Source organism: Urtica dioica, chromosome 1, assembly GCF_054948205.1.
Source record: "Urtica dioica subsp. dioica isolate 48M chromosome 1, U.dioica_male_clone48M_v1_H2, whole genome shotgun sequence".
Classification (NCBI taxonomy): Eukaryota; Viridiplantae; Streptophyta; class Magnoliopsida; order Rosales; family Urticaceae; genus Urtica; species Urtica dioica.
The window spans coordinates 6516715-6541523 of NC_142756.1; the positions used below are offsets into that span (position 1 = coordinate 6516715).

Consider the following 24809-nt stretch of genomic DNA (forward strand, 5'->3'; position numbering starts at 1 on the left):
GCAGAGGGCAACGAAGATGTTCCGTCGAACGTGTTCTCGTCGCTCGTATCAGAGGGCGGAGAGATTCCAGCGGGCGAGCTTCGTTGTTGTTCGCCGGCGAGTGGGAAGAAGACGCCGTTGTTGCTCGAAGCGTTTTGTCATTCGGTCTGAGGTGAGACTCAGGCATATCAGATTCCAGAAGACAATGGCGATGGTTCCGACATCCTCTCCTCGGTGGGCGGCAAGGTGAGCTCCCCATATCCTGAGGTAAATCTTGATGATGATAAAAGGGCTGTTACGACAGAATCTTCTGAGGAAGAGGTTGAGTCTTACCGAGCCAATTCGTTCACAGTCGAACCCCCAAGGCGGTCGCGGTTCAGGCCAAGATGGTCAGGAGGCGGGGATTTCACCGGCCTTGACGCGGTGAGCTTGACGACGGAAGATAGAGTTAGGTTCCTACGTGAGAAGTACGGGATCTTGCCAGAAATTTCCATCATTGTTCTCACTGCCGATTATCTTTCCAGCCAGCCACCCGAAGGCTATACAACCGTCTACGCAGAGAGTCTTAAGTACGGGTTGAGACTCCACCCACATCCCTTCATATGCAATTTGCTCGAGAAGATTAAGTTACCACCTGGTCAACTAAATCCGAGAAGCTATTGGATTATGGTTGCTTGTTATATTATGTGGTATCGGGAGAAACACCGTGGAATGACGATCAGCGAATTTCTAAGTTTGTGTGTTATGATTCCGAATTATAGAACAAAGGGGTCGTTCTTTCTTCGTAACAACACATCAAAAAAGGTGCTTGATAAACTACCCGGTACATGGCGCGAGTGGATCAACGAGTTCTTCTACACGCGCGTCGAATATTTTGGGAGTATTCCTCTTGCTTTCTGTACGTCGGTTGACTGTCCAAAACCCCTTGATCAGCGATCTGAGTTTGCTTCTTTTATTGAGGGAATACCTCTTAGCGATCGCGAGGCCAGCTTGTTCCTTGACGACAAGTTGTGGGCAGAGGTTGGGTGGTTCCCTTATCTTCCACATGGCGAAATTTCACCGCCATCCATGCGCTCTTTCCCATCCTTGGCAGAGCTTGATGGTATTAGCAGAAGAGTTTATGCCTTTTTTTTTCTTTTATTATCACAATTTGGTTTATGTATGAATATATATATACGTATATTTGAACATTTAGTTAATTTTTAATTCTCTAGGCGTCCCTTTGCAGATGTGGTGGCTCACGAGACCCGAGGCACTACATGGTCGGGGATTTCTGCAGGGCAATCGCTGCCAGTCCCTCTCTTTGACTTGGAGACGTCGCAGCCTTACGTCGCGGGGCTTCCTGTGCATCTTTTCGGGGTAGGATTATCTTCTCGCACTACTAAATCATCCACGTCCACTCCGAAGGCAACGGTCACCAGTTTAAAAAGAGCGCGCGATGAGGTCCCGTTAGTGGCTTCTTCACGTGCCGAATTTGGGAAGAAGCTAAAAGCGCCTATTTACTCGTTGTCTGATGTAGCGACGCTGCCTGGTTCTCGGGCGTCGACTCCTCTGGCCCCCAAAGCCATCAGTGGCATCGAGTCGACTCATGTATCGGAGGTGACTAAGCTGGATCGGATGACCGCAATTGTCCTTGTCGAGTTCCTGACCTGAGAAACCCGACAGGTTTTTCTTGGTGCACGACTCTATATTTTCCTTGTTCATCATCCTGTCATCTCATTATATATACATAATAAATTATTTTTTTCTCTTTTTTTTGTAGTCCTACTGGCTTCTGTTGCCACTAAGCGCAATGTTTGCGAGTTGGTGAGGAATTTAGGGCATGCGACCGAGGCCCATCGTTTGGCACAGGTGGATGCCGATGGTCGCGTGAAGGCTCTCGAGGCTGAGATTGCGAGGCTTAGTAGGGGCGCTAAGGAGGACACAACGAAGATGTGTGAGCAAGGGGCTGAGCTCCAACGTCTGCGTCTCGAGCTGGAGGCCATTCAGGCGGAGCGAGGTCGTTCAGTGAAATGAAGCTCCTCCAAAGGGCGCGGAGCGACTGTCTGTCTTGGATGATAGTGACTCGTCTTAGAAGCTCGAGTCTTTTTTTGTGTGTGATGGATTAATGACTTTAGCGCCCCTTTTTGTATGTGCATTTGGGCAAACTGCCATTCGTCGGGATTTTTCTTTTTGATGGCGCGGTCGGTTATGCGTCTTTATGACCCGTTGTGCTTTTGCAGGCCCCAATTTTGGGAACAACTCTTATGAATGGGCGTTTCCCTTTTCGCATTATAGGTTGTATGGGTTATCATATCGTGTATGCAATCTCTACTTCTTCCTTTTATGTTGTGATTTGCCTTCTTTGTGTAATCATGTGATGAGAACCGTCTTTGCATCTCTGGATTTACTTATCTATTTTTTTTAAAAGAAAACTATTCTAACCTCATATTTGTTTTGCTTCCGCGCGAGTTTTGGACTCCTTGTGTGGAAAATTTCAACATTTCTTTAGACTCTTCTTACGCACGTGTTTGTTCGAATGCTCCATAGTCGCTACCTCGTCCGGATCTTAAGAATGCTTTTTGTTCGAGCGTTGGGCCCTTCCCTACCTTTTTTTTATGTTTCGATGTCATGAGCTCTCTGTATATTTTTTTTGTGAGAGGTATCGACGCCGCGAGCTCTCTATATTTTTTTTTTGCAAGAAGTCTCGACGCCGTGAGTTCTATATTTTTTTTGTGAAAGGTCTTGACGCTGCGAGCTCTCCATGTTTTTTTTGTTAGGGGTCTCAACGCCGCGAGTTCTCTATTCTTTTGTTTTTTGAGGTCTCGACGCAGCGAGTTCTCTATTTTTATTGTGAGAGGTCTCGACGCCGGAGCTCTCCATTGTTTTGTGAGAGGTATTGACGCCGAAAACTCTATATATATATATATATATATATATATATATATATATATATATTTTTGTGAGATGTCCTGATGTCACGAGCTCTCTTTTTTTCTTTGTGAGAGGTCTCGACGCCACAAGCTCTTTGTGTGTGTGTGTGTGTTTTTTTTTTTTTTTTTTTTTTTTTACTTATCCTCTAGTTTTTATGAAATTTTATAAAATTGTATGATAATTCATGAGTCATTTTTTGGAGAAATAATTGTGGAATTTGACTTTAATTCCCCCTTTTTTTTATTACATTCTTGGGCTCTATGGCCGCTTTTGGAAATAAAACATATCAAAACAGACTAAGTATTATGGTGGTGATGCTTGCCAGTTTGCCTAAAAGTATGCAATTTGACGCTGCAACCTACTAAAAATATTGGCGGAGGTGCTCCGCATTCTATGGGTGCTTTATTTATGTTCTGTCCATCTCTTCGAGGTGATATATGCCATTGCGCACTACTTGCCGAACCCTGTATGGTCCTTCCCAATTCGGCCCAGCACTCCTGCTCCATGAACTTGAGTGTTTTGGAATACCCTCCGTAAGACGAGGCTTCCTTCAGCAAAGCGCCAAGCCTTGACTTTCGAGTTGTAGTGTTTCTCAACGATTCTCTTTTGGGCGGCCATGCGGGTGAATGCTCCGGCACTTCTTTCTTCAGTCACGTCCAACTCCACTCGGAGTGCCTCGTTGTTGTTTTTTCCTCGTCGAAGGTTTCCATTCGGAAAGATGGAATTCCGATCTCAACGGGAATAACTGCTTCAACTCCATAGCTAAGGGAGAACGGGGTCTCACCCGTCGGGGTTCAGGTCGTCATTCGATACGCCCAGAGGACGAGGGGAAGCTCGTCCGCCCATGCGCCTTTCTTCTCTTCTAGTTTCTTTTTCAATGTCTCCTTGATTTTTTTTTACCACTTCAACTTGGCCGTTCGCCTGCGGGTGACGTGGTGACGAGAAGGTCTTGCTGATTTTCAACTGATCGCATATCTCCCTGACTTTTTTATTGTCGAACTGGCAGCCGTTGTCAGTGATTATTGAGGCGGGAATGCCGTGGCGACAGATGATCGACCGTCACATGCAATTAGTAGTTGGCTTTGATGATCTTGGCTAGAGGTTCCGCTTCCACCCACTTTGTAAAGTAATCAATTGCCTCGATTGCGTAGACTCGTTGACCTGACGCCATTGGAAGTTTTTCGATTATGTCCACCTCCCACTTGGCAAATGGGCGAGCAACAAGGATGGGGCACAACGGCATTGGTAGCTGTCTTAGGATGTACGAAAACCTCTGACACTTGTCATACTTTCTGGCTAGTTCGAATGTGACTTTCTTGAGAGCGGGCCAGAAGTAGCCTTGCTTTAGTGTCTTGAGTGTCAAAGAGTGTCCTACAAAATGGTTCCCGCAAATTCCTTCATGGATCTCCCTTGGGACATAATTCGCCTCAGCCTCGTCCAAGCATCGGATGAGCGGTTGTGAAAATCCTCTCTTATATAGCGTGGTTTCTCGAAGAACGTACTTTTGCGCATGATATTTCCCTTTCTTTGCCTCTACCTGATTAATGGGGAGGGCATCCTTGCGAAGATAGTCTATGATCGGTGTCATCCAGTTTGGCTCCAGATTCTCTTCAATAGCATTTACTTCTTCCTTCTTAGGGTTTTGACGGGTACTTTTTCCAAGTTTTCATCGTCGGCTCCAGAGGCCACTCGTGCTAGAGCATCTGCTTCAGCGTTTGAGTTGCGAGAGACTTGAACGATTTCATACCACGAGATTGCTTCAAGTCAATGTTTTACTTTCTTCGACCTATGCGATCATGTTCTCCTCCTTCGCTTGGTATTCTCCTTTGACTTGGTTGACGATGAGTAGCAAATCGCAGTGTATTTTGAGGTTTTCCACGCTGAGCTTTCTAGCCATACTGAGTCTGGCTAGGAACGCTTCATATTCTGCCTCGTTATTCGAAGCTTTGAATTGGAAGTGGATGGCGTACTTTATTTTTTGTCCGTCTGGGTTCACAAACACTATACCAGCTCCGGATCCGCGGATGTTAGAAGCTCCGTCCACATGGAGGCTCCACACGGGCCCATCTGGGACATCTTTCCTTTTCTTTGATGATTCTGGTTCCTCGTTGATCTTATCGCCTTGGTCAAGGTCAACGTTGCAGGTGAACTCTGCTATGAAGTCGGTGATGGCCTGCCCCTTGATCGCGACTCTTGGTTGGAACTCTATTCCCTACTCGCTCAATTCTTGAGACCAAACGGCCATCCTTGTTGATGTTCCCTTCTATAAGGCCTTCTTGATTGGGTACTTGGTTCTCACCATGGTTTGGTGGGCTTGGAAGTATGGTCGAAGTTTTCTTGCTAACACCGTTAAAGCCAAGGCTAATTTTTCTATCTCCGGGTATTGGGTCTCCGCGTCCAGGAGGGCTTTGCTTATATAGTACACGGGCTACTGTGCTCTTTCTTCTTCTCGGACAAGGACCTCGTAAGCAAGAAATTTTTTAATTCTTGAAAAGCGGTTTCGCACTCATCACTCCATTCAAAGTTTTTTCCTCCTTTTATGGCTTTGAACTTCCTTTGCTTTCGTGGGGGATCTCATGTCTAATAGGGCTTGGATCTTCTCAGGGTTGACCTCTATTCCTCGTTGGTTGACAATAAATCCCAAGAACTTTTCTGATTCCACCCCGAATGTGCACTTGTTTGGGCTCAACTTCATTTTGTATTTTCGAAGGAGTGCGAAGGTCTCTTATAAATCTTTGACGTGGTCGCACGCCTTGAGGCTTTTGACGAGCATATCGTCGACGTAGACCTCCATTGTTCTCCATATCTGTTTTGCAAACATTTAATTCACCAAGCATTGGTACGTGGCTCATGCGTTTTTAAGTCCGAATGGCATTACTTGGTAGCAAAAAAGCCATCGATCTATGGTAAACATGGTTTTGAGCTCGTCAGGCTCGTGCATCCTTAACTGGTTGTATCCAAAGTATGCGTCCATAAAGTTCACGAGTTTGTGACCAGCTGTGGAATCAACTAGTTGATCGATCTTTGGTAGCGGGAAACAATCCTTTGGGCATGCCTTGTTGAGGTCGATGTAGTCAATGCAGATTCGTCACTTTCCGTTGGTTTTTTTTACCATGATTACGTTTGAGACCCACTTGGAAAATTTTACTTCACGGATGAAATTGGCAGTAATCAGCTTTTCACTTCCTCATTGATTGCGAGGTATCTCTCAGAGTTGAAAGACCCTCTTTTCTGGATTTTTCCTGCTTGTCCAGGGAGCACGTTGAGGCGGTGGGAAATAATATCTAGGTCGATCCTAGGCATGTCCGCGTGTCTCCATGCAAAGACGTCTCTATGTTCTCTAAGAAACTCTACGAGTTGCTGTTTTACTTCAGCTATTAGGTGTGCTCCTATCTTGATAACTTGTTCAGGCTTATTGTCGTCGAGAATCACAGAGGAGAGATCGCTTGATGCTTCCACCTTCTTTGTGTCGGCTTCTTCCTTGGGTCCAGGTCTCCGAACAGTTGGGCTTCTTTGATCTCGCTTGGATGATTGTCTTCGATCTGACATACAACTTATATCATTCTGTCACACTCTTTAGTAGTGTCGACTTTTATCATTCCATCCTTGGACGTAGCACATTCTTGAGTCAGCCTGATTTCCCTTCATCACTCCAATCCCCGACGATGTTGGGAACTTCATGAGAAGATGGTATGTTGAGGTGACGACATGGAGTTTATTGAGTGTTGGCCGGCCTATAATGATGTTGTGGGCAAAAAGGACGGTCCACAATTAGGAAGTTGACCAATCGTGTGGTTTTAGCTTCCCCCTCTGTTCCAAAGGTAACCGGGAGGTTGATGGATCCTTCTGTATAGATGCGTTCTCTGGTTAATCCGAAGAGCTGGATCTTGACTGGGGTTGGGTGGATCTCGCCAAGGTCCATCCGTTCGAGAGCCGTTTTAAATAGGATGTCGGCTGAGCTCCCGTTGTCAATGAAGATTCTCTTCACCATGTTGTTGGCCACTTGTGTTTCAACAACAATCGCGTCGTTATGCGGGTGCATCACTCGGAGAGATTCTTCCTCGGTGAAGTGGATTATTTCGTACGGAGTGGTCGGCCATTTGTTTAGCGTTAGGTTGACGTTGTGGGAGTGGTCTTCCCTAGTTGCTGCTCGTGCATAGCTCTTTCGCTCGTGTACAGTGTCCCCCGTCTCGGGTCCACCAAAGATGGTTGTCACGACGTTAGGTAGGGCGTTCACTGCATTTCTTTGGTTATCGCGGTTGTTGTTGTCAGTGGCGGGCCTCTTCCCGCGATCATGTTGTTTGATGGCTTGAGCGGTCTGTCTCTTTTCAGTGGCGTCTGGATTAGCGACCATCAATAAGACAAAGTCTTTTAGTTCTCCATTCTGGATGAGGTCCTCGATCTGTCTCCTGAGTTGTATGCAGTCGGCGGTGAGATGGCCGTGATCTTTGTGGAATTCATAGTACTTTCTTTTGTCTTGCATGGATGGATCTGTATACATAGGCTGCGGATTGGTGAACATGTTCATGTGTAATGAAAAGATCCTGTTTTGTGTGGTTTTCAGCGGGGTATTCATCGCGACAAGCAGGGGTCGAGGGTTTGGCGGGGGACGAACATTCGAGACTGTGACCGTTGTGGTCCGATTCTTCATCCTTCATGAAGAATCGTTGTTGAATTGTTCGTCTTTTCTCTGGCGGTTTCCCCTATCATTGCCTTCCTAGTGTCGAGGTATTCATCGACAGAGATATCCTGGGTGGCGCGAGTGATGAGTTCTGACATGGATGTTGGACGTTGTTTCACCAGTGATATCAAAAAGTTACAAGTTCTTAGCCCGTCGATAAAAGTGAAATGGCATCTCTGCCATTGTAATCGTCTACCTTGTTTGATTCTTCGATGAATTTTTTCAGGTAATGCTGAAGGATCTCGTGATTTCCTTGCTTGATCGTTAGGAGATCGATGTGACTTTTCTTTCCTCCGAATGCGTGACGCAACAAAACGTGTGAGGAATTTTTCTTGAAGGTCCTCGAAAGATTGGACTGATCCTCGTTTTAGCCTTTGGAACCATTCGAACGCGGTTCCCGTGAGTGTGAGACAGAATGCTTGACACATTATCGATTGTGTTTGTCCCGTCATTTTCATGTTTGTTTGGTATTGATGTATATGGTAAAGCGGGTCGGTGCTACCGTCGTAGAGTGCCATGGTCGGTGGACGGAAATTTCCTTTGGCGTCTTCAGCGAGCACACTTGCGGCGAATAAGGAGGCCACACTTTCAATCATGCTTCTCACCGTAGGAGTCCTGGTCTGAGCCGCATGTATTTCTCGGATTTCCTCCCTTACTACATTGACCATGTTGGTTATCTCTTCGTTTCCGACACGAGCAGTGAGAGGCGCAAATCTGGTGGCGCGTCCTCTTTCGTTCGATGCTTGATCAACTAGAGTGACATGTGGTGTGGGCAGTACAATGGTTGCTGGAGGTGCGACTTCATGCACCTCAAGGGCGGCTCGATGCCTCGGGATCTCCCTTCGGGCGTTGAGATGGCGTTTCAGGTCTACGTTGGGTTCGAGACATCCTGGCAACTCGGTATGTCTAAGTGGTGAGAATTGTCTCGCATTTCCACTGTCTGCCACTTCCTCTTCTGGTACCAATCGCTCGAAGGCAGACTGTCGCGATGGTTCGGTCTTTGCTCCTACCGCGGAGCGTACGGTTTTGAGGGAGTTGATATCTTAGTGCTTCATTTTGGTTTGCTCCCGAGCGTTGATGAACTTGGGCTCTTGTGCGTTGGAGTTGAGCATCCCTCCATACTGCTTTGTGGTGAGGGTCGAGGTCTCGGATATTTAGGTCAGGAGTTTCGTCTTGCCCATTCTCACCGTAGGGCTCCTCGCTGGGTGCTTGCTTTGCTTCGTGCCTTCAACCCCCCGAGTGAGTATTTCGCGAATGTCCCTCTCTTGTTTGGGCGTGTAGGGTCATGGCCCTCTCTTCTCTGTCCCTTGCGAACTCGTCCGCCAGTAGTAAAAGACCATTCTCAAGGCGTTCCATGCGATCGTTTCTTTCGATAAATACGGAGTTAGGTGCGGCGAGGTTGGTCACGCCGGCGGTGTTCGGGTGCGGCGGTGGTGCGATGTCTGCATCAGGGACAATGCTTGGCAGTGAGGTTTCTTGAAGCAGGTTATGTCTTACTTGAGTTCGGGCCCGTGTGAGAAGTGCTACGCTCTCTGCTACGTGGTTGGACATCTTGCGAGAGTCTTTCTTATGCCACCACTTCGTGTTAGGATTCCTAGGTGGATATGAGCCTTCCTTCTGTGAAGAAAAGAATTGCTGGCGGAAATTTTGTGGTTGTTTTCCCAACCCCCTCCTTCTAACGTCAAAAAATGCGATTTCTCGGATAACATTTATGGGACACGTGTCAGGCTGCGAGCTTGCGACGTGTCTTGATCCTGTGTTGTCGGGGTCGTATTTCTTGATTTTTTGAGAGGGTGGTGAAAACTCTTTATTCTCTTGAGAGCTTCTGAGATTGGTAGATGTATTCTGGTTGCCTTCTTTGTTGTTCTCGTCTTTCCTTTATTCTCTATGTTGGGTAGTCAGGTTTCACTCATTGTATTTCTTTTTCTCGATGAACAATTGGGTCCTTGATCTTCGTTTATGGGTTGGGAGAATTTCGGGGTTGAGAGAAAAATGAGAGTTCAGAGGATTCTGAGTTGAGAGTGAATTGAATTTTGATTTGTGTGAGTGAGCTATATAAGGAAAACATGCCGCTTGTTGCAAATCCGCTTGTCGCTTATTACAAATTCGATTGTCGCTTGTTGAAAATTCTCTTGTCGCTCGTCGCTTGTCCCAAATTCGCTTGTCGCTTGTCCCAAATTCGCTTGTCGCTTGTTACAAATTCGCTTGTCATTAATTTGCTTGTCGCTTGCTATTAATTCGCTTGTCGCTTGCCGTTAATTCGCTTGTCGCTTGCTATCAATTCGCTTGTCGCTAGGTCCCCAATTTTAGTCGAAATATTTTTTGGCCCGTTTGACTGAATTATCCTTTTGTACTGTGACGTCGTTTTTTGCAATTTTAAAACGTTATTTTTTCCGTAAAAAAGACACTGTCATAGCAATATATTTATTAATTATGTTGGCTTTTTACCAAGTATTTTTACGAAACTATGATTGATATGCAATTCTCACGTGTATTTTTTCCTTTTTTTAGTATGAATTTAGACGTATGTATATTTTAATTTAGTAAATAAACGTTTTTAGGAGAATTAAAATACATAAAATGTTATTCCTACAAGAACTAATTTTTTTTTTCTTCCCAAAAATACACAATTTTGTTGTGGCGATTGCCTTGAGTAATTAAATTCATTTCAAACTAATTCCTCAAATATATCATTTTCTTTTTTATTCCATAAATCATTTTTCCGTATTTTTTAATAAGGGCAAATTTATTGAAAGTTTGAAAATGAGCGATATTTCAAGAATTATCATCTTCAAATAGTATATATATGTCCAATTCGCTTCTTACTAGGGACTCCAGAGGCTCAGCCCAATCCACTCGGGTTTCTGACGTTCAAACAGCCCACAAACCCAGCACCAGAAATTCCCCCAAATTCTTCATCCCTTGAGACCACTGGAATTTGGAATCGCGCACAAATAAATCTCCGATCTTCGGTCGATCACTCCCAAACACACACACACACACAACAATGGGGTTAGGTTTTCTGGCCTCCAGGCTCCTCCGACCAACTCCCGCCGCGAGGCGTCTCCTCTGTGCGAGAGCCGTCTCCACCACGCCGGAGCTCCGTAATCCGGAGCCCTCCGCCGCCGCCGCTGCCGATCCTCCTCCGCCGCCGCCGCCTCCTCGGACGCCGGTGGGCGGTGCGAGGGTCGAATTCGCGAACCCCGACGACGCGATCGAGGTGACCGTGGACGGATACCCGGTGAAGATCCCCAAGGGCTTCACGGTGCTTCAGGCCTGCGAGGTCGCCGGGGTAGATATCCCGAGGTTCTGTTATCATAGCCGACTCTCCATCGCCGGAAACTGCCGTATGTGCCTCGTCGAGGTCGAGAAGTCTCCCAAGCCTGTCGCTTCCTGTGCCATGCCCGCTCTCCCAGGTCAGACACGCACGATTAATTCATCAATCTTCTGATTTTGATTGGTGTCTGATATGTTGTGAAATTGGGCTAGGAATTTGAGCTGGTAGTTTCTAATTGAAGAAAAATCATTCTCATCTTACTTATTTGGGAGATTGCCATGCGAGGTTTTTTTTTAAACGCTTCGCGGTTGACTAATTGCTGGTTTCGTCGAGCTGGTTTTTGGTGGTCACTGGGGGTTTTTTCTTGGTGATATCCTTTGTTTCTATTTCAGTAATTAGACTTTTATTGATTTTTTTCTTCTTTTGATGTGCACACTCTGTTAAATGCACGGCGTTGAGTCACATTAGTTGAACAATTTTTGAAAGATCTTGGGTAATGGGTTAGGATTCTTTAAAAAGAACACTGTTATCACACTTATTGTGAGATTTCCATGAGAGATATCTTTACCTTCGTGGTTGACTTTTTCTTTTTTTTATTATTCGAGTGAATGGTTAAATTCAAGGTGTTGAGACTCATAATTTTTCTTGACACCTTATTGTTAAGTTTTATTGATTTTCTGAGCTATTTTAGTTGTAAAATCAGTGCGTCTCTCTGATTACCAAATATTGGAACTTTGGTGTAGGGATGAAGATAAAGACGGATACTCCGATAGCGAAGAAGGCTCGGGAAGGAGTTATGGAGTTTTTGCTGATGAATCACCCACTGGACTGTCCAATCTGCGATCAGGGAGGAGAGTGTGATCTCCAGGACCAGTCCATGGCCTTCGGATCCGACCGTGGCCGCTTCACGGAGATGAAGAGATCAGTGGTCGATAAGAATCTTGGCCCTTTGGTCAAGACTGTCATGACTAGGTGTATTCAGTGCACAAGGTAAAACGCATGGTCGAGATCTCTCTCTAAAATCCTACTTCATATTTAAGAAGTTTTTCTGAAGTAATATAACCATATTGAATAGGATGGTTTGAGCTGTTACTTTCTTTTGTTTTAATCTTTGTAGACTTATCTTTCTAAATATGATTTGGTTGTTTCTGGTCAAACAGGTGTGTCAGATTTGCATCAGAGGTTGCTGGAGTTCAAGATCTTGGTATGCTAGGTCGTGGAAGCGGAGAGGAAATTGGGACATATGTTGAAAAACTCATGACAAGTGAACTCTCGGGAAATGTGATAGATATATGTCCCGTGGGAGCTTTGACCTCGAAACCTTTTGCTTTTAAAGCTCGGAACTGGGAGTTGAAAGGAACTGAGACCATTGATGTCACTGATGCTGTTGGATCAAACATTCGAATTGATAGCAGAGGTCCAGAGGTCATGCGCATCGTCCCAAGGTTGAATGAGGTATATCTTCAAAATCTGTATTCTTCACATCCAAACCTTACATTCCTTAGACACTCTCTGGAATCAGTCAAGTTTCCTCCTTTAAGTGAGAAGCAGTAGGCTTTTATCGAAACATGCTCAAGTTTGGTATGGAAGTTTAGCTGGATTTAGATTTATGGGTTTTGGCTTTATATCCAATTTTTATGAGTCTATGATGCAGATGGCTATAATGAAAATAAAATTAGCAAGCACGTTACTTTATTGTTTGTTCTTGTTGCCAGTCTGGAACTAAACCTATGAGGAAAAAAAATTCTGTATGTGATCTCCGGTAATGATGGTTTGTCGTATATGTGCAGTACTATTTGGTGTCTTCTAATTTTTCATTAGGATTATCCTCTGTGTTGTATCTGTTACATGAACTGCTTTTTTACTGTAGCTATGACTAATGGCTTTCCTTGGCTTAGTCGAAGAAATTTGTATTTGTTCATTCAAAAATCAAAATAGTTTGTATACGTGTTTTGAATCCTTTCCTCACCTGATTCCTTCCTAATGGTTATGCATTTGCAGTTTTATTCATAAGTTCTATTATCCCAATTCGTATTGTCTTTTACCTTGCAGGACATAAATGAGGAATGGATATCTGACAAGACTCGATTCTGTTACGATGGGTTGAAGAGGCAAAGGCTAAATGACCCAATGATTCGCGGTTCTGATGGCCGCTTCAATGCTGTTAGCTGGCACGATGCCCTTGCTGTGGTTGCTGACATGGCTCAGCAGACCAAACCGGAGCAAATTGTAGGTGTTGCTGGTCAGCTCTCCGATGCGGAGTCAATGATGGCACTGAAAGACTTCTTGAACAAATTGGGATCAAACAATGTGTGGTGTGAGAGTAATGGTGCGCACCGCGATGCCGATCTCCGATCATCCTATCTGATGAACACTAGCATTGCTGATCTCGAGAAAGCTGATGTCTTCCTCTTGATTGGTACCCAGGTATTGCCTTGTCACCCTTCAATTCAAAACCCTGTGTCATTTTTAACTAATTGCTATATATATACATGTGACTGGGTCGTTTTTACTTGGAATGTTTTACTTGGCAGCCGAGGGTTGAAGCTGCTATGATAAATGCAAGAATTCGGAAAACTGTCAAAGCAAGCAACGCTAAAGTCGGGTACATTGGCCCTGAAGCCGATTTCAACTACGATCACAAACATCTCGGCACAGACCCTAAAACCCTTCTAGACATCGCCGAGAAGCGTCACCCCTTTTCCACGGCCCTCTTAAATGCCAAAAACCCCGTCATCATTCTCGGCGCCGGTCTCTTCGGTAGGCAAGACAAGGAGGCGATTTTCTCCGCGGTCCAAACCATCGCAGAATATTCGAAAGCGATCAGACCCGACTGGAACGGCTACAACGTGCTGCTTCTGAGCGCAGCCCAGGCCGCGGCGCTGGACCTCGGTCTCGTGCCCGAGTCCGAGAACAGCATCGAGTCGGCGAAGTTCGTGTATCTGATGGGCGCCGATGACGTGGACACGGGGAAGATTCCGGAAGATGCTTTCGTGGTTTACCAGGGTCACCACGGGGACAAGAGCGTGTACCGCGCCAACGTGGTCTTGCCCGCCTCGGCCTTCAGCGAGAAGGAAGCGACGTACGAAAACACCGAAGGCTGTGCTCAACAGACGATGCCAGCTGTCCCGACCGTCGGCGATGCGAGGGACGATTGGAAAATCATCAGGGCTTTGTCTGAGGTGGCGGGGCTTTCGTTGCCGTACGATTCGCTCAAGGGGGTCAGATCTCGGATCGGGACTGTGGCGCCGAATCTTCTTCGCGTGGACGAGAGAGAACCGGCGACCTTCTCGCCTTCGTTGAGGCCCAGAGCCGCCGGTCAGAAGGTGAGTCAGGATTCGTTTAGGAGCGCCATCGAGAACTTTTACATGACCGATTCCATCACAAGGGCGTCGAAGATAATGGCGCAATGCAGTGCCACGTTGAAAAGTTGAGGTGATATATCAGTATATTATTTAAATAAACTCAGCGAATTCTCGGATGTTTTTATTTTTATTTTTTATTTTTGTTTTCCGGTGCAAGGTCCCGGTTTTGACCGGAGTTCCTGGATACATTTGAAGCACTTTCAAATAAGGATTGTTCATGATTCCCTCTTTGATTGTAATATGCCATGGAATGTACAAACTTTTTTTGCTGCTACGCTGTTTTATTTTGTGAGATGGGGGTTTTTCCCATTGATTGATGGAAGTAAGTTAATTTGTGACTCGTTAACATATGGTTTAGAAATGTATGTGTCAAATAGAGATTGATGGTTTGTTTGTAGATAAATCTGACGTGGGTAGTCATTCTAATTACTCACGATCTACGCATTGTAGAACGTTTACAATGCATGCCCAATGTTATCCCTAAATGATCTGACTTGACCAAACTGTATTTCTTAAAAAACAACTCTGAAACATAATAAAATCTAACATCTCTCGAGTTCATTTTAACGAAACATAATACAATCTATATCGACGGTATACCTTGCAGTTAAGATCTACCACTAACCCGGCGATCACAGGCATCTTCAGTTAAGTCAAAACGAGCTAAGCATGTCGCTCAATCTGAGACATGCTCGAGCTTATCTTGCCAACGGGGTAATAGTGCTCACTAGCATCTCATGTAGCCGTCTAGTCGTGTGAATCTTTGAGAGGGAAAAATGTACATCAGAACTTGAAGGGTTTGAGGTCTGGTGGGACTTTGTAGCTTGGCTAACATGTTGTGGGCGACAGAAACTAATGTCACTCCTTTGGACCTTTGGCTTCGAGTGCGAGATAAGCTCGCTGCACCTTGATAAAGCATGTGAACTTATAGAGATCGGTATGCAAGAGGTCCTAGTTTCTGATATGTGAGACTCGTTTACGGGTAGTTTCTTTTGCCCACACATGGCCGGAGCACAATGTGTAGTGAAGAAAACAAAAAAGAATTGTCTTGACTTATGGTGTCTTGGTACTCCTAATTCACACATATCGCATCAAATAGCTTCGAATCTAAGTTAATCAGATTATTTGATTATTTGGAGATGTTACACCCAACAACATACACACAGTCTATAAGTGCCCGTAAAAGGTTCTCGGTTGACATCTTTCATCGTGATAAAACATTATAAAATGCGAAACAACAACCAACAGTTCTCGTAGCTAGGAAAGAAATTGCGGATTAAAAATAGCAAGAAAGATCGAGTCTCGAATCAAAGCTCCTTAAGCACGAAGAACAAGACTGATCCCACATGAAATTGTGCAGAAGATCAGCCCAAATATCGCCAAAAATGAGAACCCCCTGTCGTCACAAAATAACAAAGAATTAGAGTACATCAACAACAATTTCATTATAGTCACTTATGTCAACAGTGGGATTAGAAGAACCCGTAGATATACATATATGAGGGTTTTTCAATCAATCTTTATGGAAATACACTAGTGGATCAAAATTCGCTTTATATCTTGATGCTTTATATATTATTTATGGGGAGATATAAATTCAAATCAATTCAATAGCTTACATTAGACGTTAACACATACATCGATGCAAAATTTGACTAGAACTAAGCAGAGATTTTTTTCCTTCTCACCTTTCTAGTTTGAAAGTAAGTATTACCAACTTTAGCAATTTTCCAACGAAGTCCAAAGAGAAAAAATCCATTTTCATAAAAAGTCATATTTTCACATTTATTAAGAAAATTAGAAATTCACAAATGATCTTAACATACATCAATTGAATTAAATTATAAATTCAGTTTTTTTTTCTGAAACATTAATTTCAGTTTACTACAGTATACTATTAAGATTCACTTATTATAGCCATGGATCTAATTAACATAAATCGTGAATATTCAATAAATGTTTGAGGCTAAATTATACACAATTCTCTAAAATTGTTATATTTACTGTCATAAGTTAAGCATGGATAATAGTAACACCGCAATCAAAATATATGAACACAAAAAAATCATCAAAGTATCAGAATAATCCAGTTACTTACTTAAATAATTTAATTTTTATAAGAATAAAAGGTTTATGAAATAATCAAATGATCACCATCAACTACCATAATAGCTTAACCATTTAAAAGTATAGTCCAACTCATTTTCAAGTCTCTCCTAACTTGAGCTACTTTATTATTATTATTATTATTATTATTATTATTATTAAATAGTTAATCTGGAATTTTAGCCTATAATTATTCCCATTTATAATCATTACATACATAACCATACCGATATAATAAATCTAGATCTTTGTTGTTAGGAGAGACGTGGATAAACATGGGCTAGCAAGTAGTTGACCAATGACCGATCGCCATAATAATTATATAAATCAATAAATAAACAAACCCGAGAGAAGAGTAGCGTTTTTGTGGGTCTCCGGTGGAATATCCTTTGAAGTAGAAGAATCTTCCGACGATGTACACAGATCCGAGCCCAGCGCAAATACAAGGGTGTTTCAGTCCTCCGACGATCATCGTCATGAAGAACACTGGCAATTGTTCTAGAGAGTTCTGGTGACCTCTCTGCCCAATTACAAACACGCATGTAAATATATTAAAAAAAGTTTCCAGATCTGTAAGCGAAAAATTAACGCAGATATGACATGGTATTTGTTGTACCTGAATACAGTTGAAGATCTTGGCATCTTTGTTTTCAGATTCAAGGGCGTACATAGCTGGATACGGAACTTTATACCTGCTCAGTTTAAATGATAAATATCAATTTAGAAAGGTTAATAAAAATAGGTTTTGCTGAGATTGTTTTTTCTTACGTTTTGCGGGCTATGCCGACTTGAATACCCATCCAGAGATTCAGGAAGCAATACAGAGAGAGGACGATTGCCACGTAGCCAAACTCTTTCGGAAGAAATTCTAATCCTGTCATGGTTTTCGAAAAGAGAGACTCTGTTCACTTGCAAGAGATACCAAGAGGTTCTTGTTTTTGGGTGGTTTTTGTTTTTTGCTGCTATTTTCTTGTCTTGGTTTTGGTCCTCTTATAATAATAGGTCCTTGACTTTGCGATCAAGCCAGGAAATTGGTTTTTTATTCACTTTTCCTTCGACTGCAAGATATTTTTTATTGGGGCATGTCGGACAGATAAATCTCGGAACTAACCAAAATTACATGTTCTGGTTTTAAAAAATTAATGTATTTTAAATGCAATTTTTAAGTGTAAGTGGCCTAAGGGCCAAAAGGAAAATCTTAAATAATGAACAAGTAGTTGAAAAATGTCTCATTAAAACCCCTTCGAGCAAACCTAAATTAACAAGACTTAGTATGAGAAGAATTTACACTTATAAATCAAGATCAAAATCATTCATGAGTTCGATCTTGACGAATTCCTTGAGCTTTCCTTGAATGTAGAATCAAATCTTTGTCCACCGTTAAAGCTTGGGTCATTTCAGATGCTAAACTTCACGCCTATCATAAACAATGCAACATAACCTAGTGGCTGCGACCGCATATGAAAACGTTGTGAACGAGATTGTAAGAATATCACGAGCTATAGTTGATAATATGGAAAATCATTTTTTTCGTGTTGCCTCAATCACACTAAGACATCAAGGTTGTCTTGCCTCATGGAACAAATTTGTTGCATGTTGAATAGTGTTATCTCGTCATGCTCATAGGGTTCTCGATCTTGACTCCATGATGAACTTTCTCAGTTCCCTCTTGGAGATTATTGTGGAGATGCACTTCCGTACATAGTGATCAATAGGGCGAAAAGTCCCAGGACTTATTAATTCATTATGTGGTCGGCTCGATTTGGGAGCTGGTGAGACTTTCACTTGATAGACACTGAGAATATCATAAATCCATCCACACTCGATTGTGGTCATGTGTAATGTAATCTTTAATGGTAAAATTGCTTAAGTAACATATTAAATATAAAGTACCTCATATTTAATACCAATGTCTAAAATTAAAGCAAATTCATACAAATAAGGAATATTTTTTATACCGTTATATTTCTTCGAATCGTCTTCCATAATGAGATTTTTTTTTTTAAAAAATGGAGGAATGTATATAGAGCCAAATTGTGTTTGGTTGAATATTGGAGGTGTTGGTTTTAGTGCCCAAAATTAGATGTAGAATGAGTGTATTTACTTTATGTATAATAAGTCATTTGATAAGGCAACTTGATGTAATAACCGCGTAAATCAATAAAATGAAACATTCATTCTTTATTTAAAATCTATGTTATGATTATAAAGTATTTGCCTTGAAATAAAATACAGCATAAGAAAAAACAAGTTCATATTTGCATAACAACTCTTTCGTATAATTATTTGAAATGTCATATTCACAATCTTAATATCAAATGGTAATTTGAATCTAATTGATGACTATGAAGAGAACTCGTGATGTTTGATTATTAAACATAGAAAGTTGGGAACTATAGTAACTTCTATATAATTTATGAGGATATTGAATATGATCAGTGCATTTTTAAGATTAAAAACTAAAACCAAAAAACTTTTATAGTCTTAAAATCACTATATATGAATACACTCGTACCTACCTAAATCCTGAAAGAAGACAGTTACTTATGTTCCGGTTTGTACCGTTTCCAAACTCTAGGCATCATGTGTTTTCAAATTCATTGCGCAAAATTCTTGAGATCTTATGATAGAGATGTAATTGGATTCCTTAAAATATCCGTACAAGAAACAAGAGATAATTTGTATGGAGATATTGGTTACACGAGATTTTTTATAGGAAAAAAATTGTACAAAATAGTTATTTGAAACTTATTTATTAGCAAATAGCTAAAGTTTCAACTTTTCAGCAAAGTAGCCAAATTTACGTTTTCAAAATTTTTTTGCCAGCGAAGATTAAAATTTTTTACGATTATTATAAGCAATTTATCACTTTCAAAAAAATTACTCTTGGAGTCAAAAAATAATTTTGAAACCAAATCACTACACATTTTGGTTATTTCACTAAATTAAGATAAATTTTGGCTATTTTGCAAATTCATAACTTTAAATTGGTTATTTAGCTACATCACCCTTTTTTATATTTAAATTTAAATCTGTTTTAGACATACTAATCAGTTAAAGGCAGAAATACAATAAAATTTAATAAAATAATATAGTAAAAAAAAAAAAAAAACTATTTTAACATGGCACATCCAATAGCTTGCAGTCTATGTTAATCAGATTATTTGAGTACTTGGAGATGTAACGCTCAATATTCATGTGTATAAGTGCACATAAAGGTCCTAAGTAGACATCGGTCACCGTCATAAAACATTTCCAAAATGCAAAATAACGACCAATAGTTCTCTTATTTTTGTTGTAGTTTGTAGCTAGGAAAACACATCGGCATAATAAAAACTGCAAGAAAGATCGAGTCTCGAGTCAAAGTTGCTCACTCGCGAAGAACAAGACTGATCCCACATGAAATTGTACAGAAGATCAGCCCAAATGTAGCAAAAAATGCGAATATCCTGTCATCGCAAAAGAACAAAGAAGAATTAGAGTACATCAACAACTCTCTCAACAATTTCATTATACTCATATATATGGCCACATTGAGAATAGAAGAGCGGGATTAGAAGATCTGTAGATGTATATATTTTAGGTTTTTCAATCAATCTTTATGGAAATACGACGATGGATCACAATTCACTTTAACTCTCAATACCAATTTATGACATAGAATGAAATCAATTTAATAAATTTCTAAACTTCACACAATAACAAAATAGGCAATCAAAATTAAATTAACTAGCAAAATAATCAAAAGTTTAACCTTTATTTTATTAAATCAAAATCGTCAATAATATTTTTAACATTGTCTACAAAATTGTGTACAAAGTTTACTTCAATATATAGTTTAACTGAGGACAAAAAAATTATTTACAGTTGATAGTAGTGAATTTTTGTAAATTTTGACTAATTTATTAATTTTAGATAAAATCATGTATATTTTGTAAATTTATTAGTTTAGAATACAGGTACATCATTATAAAGTTTGACTAATTAAATAATTGGAGATATTTAATTTTTCCTTACATCTTAATAGTTGGTGAGTCTTACCAACTTTAACTATATTCCAAAGAAGTATAATAAGTTAATAAATCCAACTTCATAAAATACTCAAATTTTAACATTATTAAGAAAATATGCCAAACAAAAAAAATATCTACCATACATCAATTTAATTAAATATTGAATTCAATTTACTACAATAAGATTCACTTATTATAGCCTTGAGACCAATCTAAAAACATGAAAAAAAATGTGAATACTCTACAAATGTGTGATCCTACATAATTCTCTAAAACTGTTCCGTTTCGACTTTTTTACTTTTGGGTAATAATTATTCATACCCAATCAATATAAAATAATTTTTTTTATCTTTTATAACCATGGTATTCGATTTTGACTTGACTAAAATCATGACATTGGGCGTGTTTGGTACAGATTAAATTCTCCTGTTTTTGTTTTTAGTAAAAGCTAAACCGATTTTGGGCGTTTGGTAAAACTGCGTTTAGGAAAAACTTCAAAATCGCTTTTGAAATTTATACAAGATTCGGAAAAGCTACAAATCCTAGCTTTTTTAAACAGCGTTTTTAAAACAACAAGACAATTACTTTAATATCCTTAGTCAATTTTTAAAATCCCTAAATTATCTCCTAAACTTTTTAATTAAGAAACGCAGTCCAGAAGAAAATAAATACACGTTTACAATTAACCAGTGCGACGAGCGGTGAAGTCCTTGAAGATATCTTCGACGGAGCGAGGTCTCAGAGAAGAACCTGAAGTCACCATTGTTGGAGGCGTTTGAACGACTAATGCAGTGATGAGAGAGAGAGAGAGAGAGGAGAAAGATAGAAGAGATTATGGGAGCAAATTGGCTACTGGTTGAAGCAGGAACAGATCGCCATTGATGTGCGAGATTGATGGACTGTGTCGTTTAGAGAGAGAGAGGGAGTGGAAGAGAAGCTTTCACAGATCTGATGAATTGTGTTGCCTACGTAATGACACAAAAAACCCTAAATTGTTATATCCTAAATTATATTTGGACTGGGCTTGGAGATGGCCTGGGCTTTAACATAGATATTCTACATGTGTTTTGTTGGAAACTACGTTACTACACAAGGATTATAATATGCATATAATTCTCTTAAAAAATATATGTATATAATATAACATAGAATATGTTATGTGGGCCATAAGCGTCATTATTTATTTAACTTCTTTTTTACAGGCTATGAATTTTTTTCATTCAAGTTATTATCCAGGTTGCCAACATGATAGTTTTTGAGTCGGGAGTATAAAAATCATATTCATATATTTTATGAGAGAATTCATATGTAATTTTTTTAATACAAAATATAATTTTAAATAATTTTTCAATGATATTAGCATTAGGGTATGATCAGATGTATTTGTATCATTTGTAGCACGAACAAAAAAACTAAAAACACTAAAACTAGTATATATATATATATATATATATATATATATATATATATATATATATATATATATATATATATATATAAGCATATTAATAATTATTATTTCATTTTTAAGAACATGTCTATTTTAGTCTTTTGATCATAATATATTTATTTTACCAAACGCTAAATCAGTTTTTGTTACCAGCAACAACTGTTTTATAAACAGTTTACCAAACACCTAACTGTTTTTGAAAAAAACAGTTTTTATAAAAAACTGAAACTAAAAGCACTTTTTTAAAAAACAAAGCTATGCCAAACGGACCCATTATCGGCCAGTGTATTAATTACCGTGGTGGCCACATTTGTTAATCGGTGTTAATGCATTCAATGTTAATTCGTTTTGTTTATTGATGTTTATATCAATATATATGAAGTTTTTATGTGTATCATCGAACGAGTTTACATATAAAAATTTTTCGTTTTTTTTTTCCTGAACAACGGCGTTTGAAAATTTCAAATGTCGTTTTATTTCCTTTTTTGTTGATTTTAAATTTATTCTTTTATTTAATACAATATTTTTTCTATTTAATGAATGCTATAATAGTCCGATCAAGGTTGTTAACGAGGTTTATTGGTTATTTCGCAAAATAAATCAAACGGTGACCAATTTGCCAAAATTAAGTTTTTGATTGACTACTTTATTCAAACGCCCGTATTATTATTAATTCTTAAATAGTTTGTCTAAATTGTGAGTATTTGATATAGTTTCTTGTTTTGATGACTAATTAAAATTTAATTAGCGAAACCCATGCAGTGGACTGTGGAACTGCCCAACTAAGATTCTTTCTCCAATCCTTATTCTTTTCGTGAGAGCAGTGGATAAACGTGGCAAGCATGTAGTGGTCCAAACGTAATCATAAAAAAAATAAAAACAAAAATAAGAAAACGAACCCGAGTGAGAGGCGTTTTTGTGGGTCACCGGTGGAATATCCTCTGAAGTAGAAAAACCTTCCAACGATGTACAGAGATCCGAGCCCAGTGCAAATACACGGGTGTTTCAGTCCTCCAACAATCATCGTCATGAAAAACACTGGCAAAAATTCCAGAGAGTTTTGATGTCCTCTCTGCCCAACAAACACGCATATATATATATATATATATATATATATATATATATATATATATATATATATATATGTATAGGTCAAGCGGCTATATAACCACAACCAAAACTTAAGCTTTTGCAAAATAGTCATAGTTTGTCAACTATAAGCAAATTAGCCCAAGTAAGATTAATCTAGACTGAATTAAATTTAATTCCAACGAACTATAAAGACAGAATGTAAACTTTATGAAGACTGAATTAAAATTAATCGAGACAAGATTAAAAGTCATAGTACTCTCAATTGGCTATTTTGATATACCTAATGAAATTATAGTTATTTTGCAAAAGTCATAGTTTGAATTGGTTACTTCATACCATTTTTCCATATATATATAATATATATATATATAGCCTATTGGTGAAATCGGTTCGGTTCGGTTCGGTTCGGTTTTGGACCAATTTGAAAACCGAAACCGAATTTTCGGTTTTGAAAATTTTGGACCAATGACCGAACCGAATTGGTCCAAAACCTAAAATCGGTTAACCGAAAATTCATTTAACCAGTTTTGTAAAACCGATAACCAGTTTTATAACCGTTTTAAAACTGGTTAACCAGTTTTGAAACCGGTTAATCGATTTCAAAAATGGATGACCAAATTTAAAGATGTTACAATTATCCAAATCGGTTATCCGGTTTTAAAACTGGTTATCCGGTTTTAAAATTTGATAAAAAGAAATCGGTTAAATAACCGATAAACGAATTTTTGGATTTTTAAAACCGATAACCGAACCGATTCTTAAATTCGGTTTCGGTTAACCAAACCGAATTTTCGGTTTGATGACGTGGCACCAAATTTCGGTTCTGGATCGGTTCGGTTATCGGTTTAACCAATTTTCGGTCAATTTTTGTACACCCCCGTGTATAGCCCAGATCTGTAGCGAAAAATAACACTGATATGACATGGTATTTGTTGTACCTGAATACAGTTGTAGATCTTGGCATCTTTGTTTTCAGATTCCAAGGCGTACAGAGTTGGAAACGGGACTTTATACCTGCTCGGTTTAAATGATGATATCAATATAGTATAGAGAAGAGGATAATAAAAAAGCGGGTTTGCTGAGTTTTTTTTTTTTTTTTTTTGCTTACTTTTTGCGGGCTTTGACGACTTGAAAACTCATCCAGAAATTCAGGAAGCAATACAGACTGAGGACGATAGCCACGTAGCCATACTCTTTCGGAAGAAAATCTATTCCTGCCATGGTTTTTCGATGACAGAGACTATTTTTACAAGAGACAAAATGTATAAACCAAGAGGTTCTTCTTTTGGGTACTTTTTTTGTTTTTTTGCTGCTCTGTAATTGTCTTCAGTTGTCTTGATTTGGTGGTCTTCTTATAATAATATGTCATTGACTTAATCAAGCCAGAAAATGATTTTATTTTTCATTTCCTTGGAGAGCAATTTAGATTTTATTTTTAATAATTAAAGAGCAAAGACTAAATATTATATAGAATCCGTTATTTTCCATACTTATCACGGAGATGGGTGACAGGTAATAGAAATATATGAGTCTAGAATCTTCCAATCTAATCTCGTACTTTGTTTCTGGTCAAAGTTATAAAGATCATTTTTGCCCATTATTAATACATACGGTACAAGTACTGCTCCGGGCTAAAAGTGGATAGAGATGATAATTACACTCAGTAAAATTTTAATGTCCATATAATAAAATATGTGGACATCTATTCCTTAACTCGGTTCATTAACTAAACAATATATTTTTTTAAGACACAGGCCTAGTACTCATTCCGAAGATCAAAGGCCCTAAAAAAGTTCAAGAATTCCGCCCCATCAGCTTATGCAAAGTGTTGTACAAAACAGTCTCGAAGTGCATTGCTAATCGCTTAAAGAGCTCGATGGAGACGGCAATATCCGAAAATCAAAGCACTTTCATAGGCGGCCGACAAATCTTC

The 24809-nt window shown here is 39.8% G+C and overlaps 3 protein-coding genes across 3 annotated transcripts; 1 reads left to right on the forward strand and 2 right to left on the reverse strand.

The window, feature by feature from the left end:
- The first annotated feature begins 10444 nt into the window (after positions 1-10444).
- EMB1467 (NADH-ubiquinone dehydrogenase) lies at positions 10445-14537 on the forward strand. Its single transcript, XM_089608972.1, has 5 exons — positions 10445-10989; positions 11594-11840; positions 12011-12305; positions 12903-13277; positions 13385-14537. The coding sequence occupies exons 1-5, from the start codon at positions 10581-10583 to the stop codon at positions 14282-14284; spliced, it is 2226 nt and encodes a 741-aa protein (XP_089465098.1). The 5' UTR covers positions 10445-10580; the 3' UTR covers positions 14285-14537.
- A 786-nt stretch (positions 14538-15323) lies between these two features.
- LOC149406815 (uncharacterized) lies at positions 15324-17348 on the reverse strand. The gene is made up of 4 exons (XM_089608984.1): positions 17090-17348; positions 16938-17013; positions 16666-16841; positions 15324-15611 (listed from the first exon to the last, which is right to left on the reverse strand). Exons 1-4 carry the CDS (start codon positions 17200-17202, stop codon positions 15533-15535), a joined length of 444 nt encoding a protein of 147 aa, XP_089465110.1. The 5' UTR covers positions 17203-17348; the 3' UTR covers positions 15324-15532.
- Positions 17349-19402: 2054 nt separating this feature from the next.
- On the reverse strand, positions 19403-24230 carry LOC149406816 (uncharacterized). The gene is made up of 4 exons (XM_089626879.1): positions 23985-24230; positions 23815-23890; positions 22684-22856; positions 19403-19770 (listed from the first exon to the last, which is right to left on the reverse strand). The coding sequence occupies exons 1-4, from the start codon at positions 24095-24097 to the stop codon at positions 19692-19694; spliced, it is 441 nt and encodes a 146-aa protein (XP_089483005.1). The 5' UTR covers positions 24098-24230; the 3' UTR covers positions 19403-19691.
- Between the last annotated feature and the right edge of the window lie 579 nt (positions 24231-24809).

Bases quoted from the DNA above. Each gene is read 5' to 3' on its own strand.
- EMB1467 (XM_089608972.1), top strand. From the start codon at position 10,581: ATGGGGTTAGGTTTTCTGGCCTCCAGGCTCCTCCGACCAACTCCCGCC. The intron at 10,990-11,593 runs GTCAGACACGCA...ACTTTGGTGTAG, and splicing joins TGCCATGCCCGCTCTCCCAG to GGATGAAGATAAAGACGGAT. The intron at 11,841-12,010 runs GTAAAACGCATG...CTGGTCAAACAG, and splicing joins AGGTGTATTCAGTGCACAAG to GTGTGTCAGATTTGCATCAG.
- LOC149406815 (XM_089608984.1), bottom strand. From the start codon at position 17,202: ATGACAGGATTAGAATTTCTTCCGAAAGAGTTTGGCTACGTGGCAATC. The intron at 17,014-17,089 runs GTAAGAAAAAAC...TAAACTGAGCAG, and splicing joins GTCGGCATAGCCCGCAAAAC to GTATAAAGTTCCGTATCCAG. The intron at 15,612-16,665 runs GTTTGTTTATTT...TTGTGACGACAG, and splicing joins AAACGCTACTCTTCTCTCGG to GGGGTTCTCATTTTTGGCGA.
- LOC149406816 (XM_089626879.1), bottom strand. From the start codon at position 24,097: ATGGCAGGAATAGATTTTCTTCCGAAAGAGTATGGCTACGTGGCTATC. The intron at 23,891-23,984 runs GTAAGCAAAAAA...TAAACCGAGCAG, and splicing joins GTCGTCAAAGCCCGCAAAAA to GTATAAAGTCCCGTTTCCAA. The intron at 19,771-22,683 runs GTTCGTTTTCTT...TTGCGATGACAG, and splicing joins CAAAAACGCCTCTCACTCGG to GATATTCGCATTTTTTGCTA.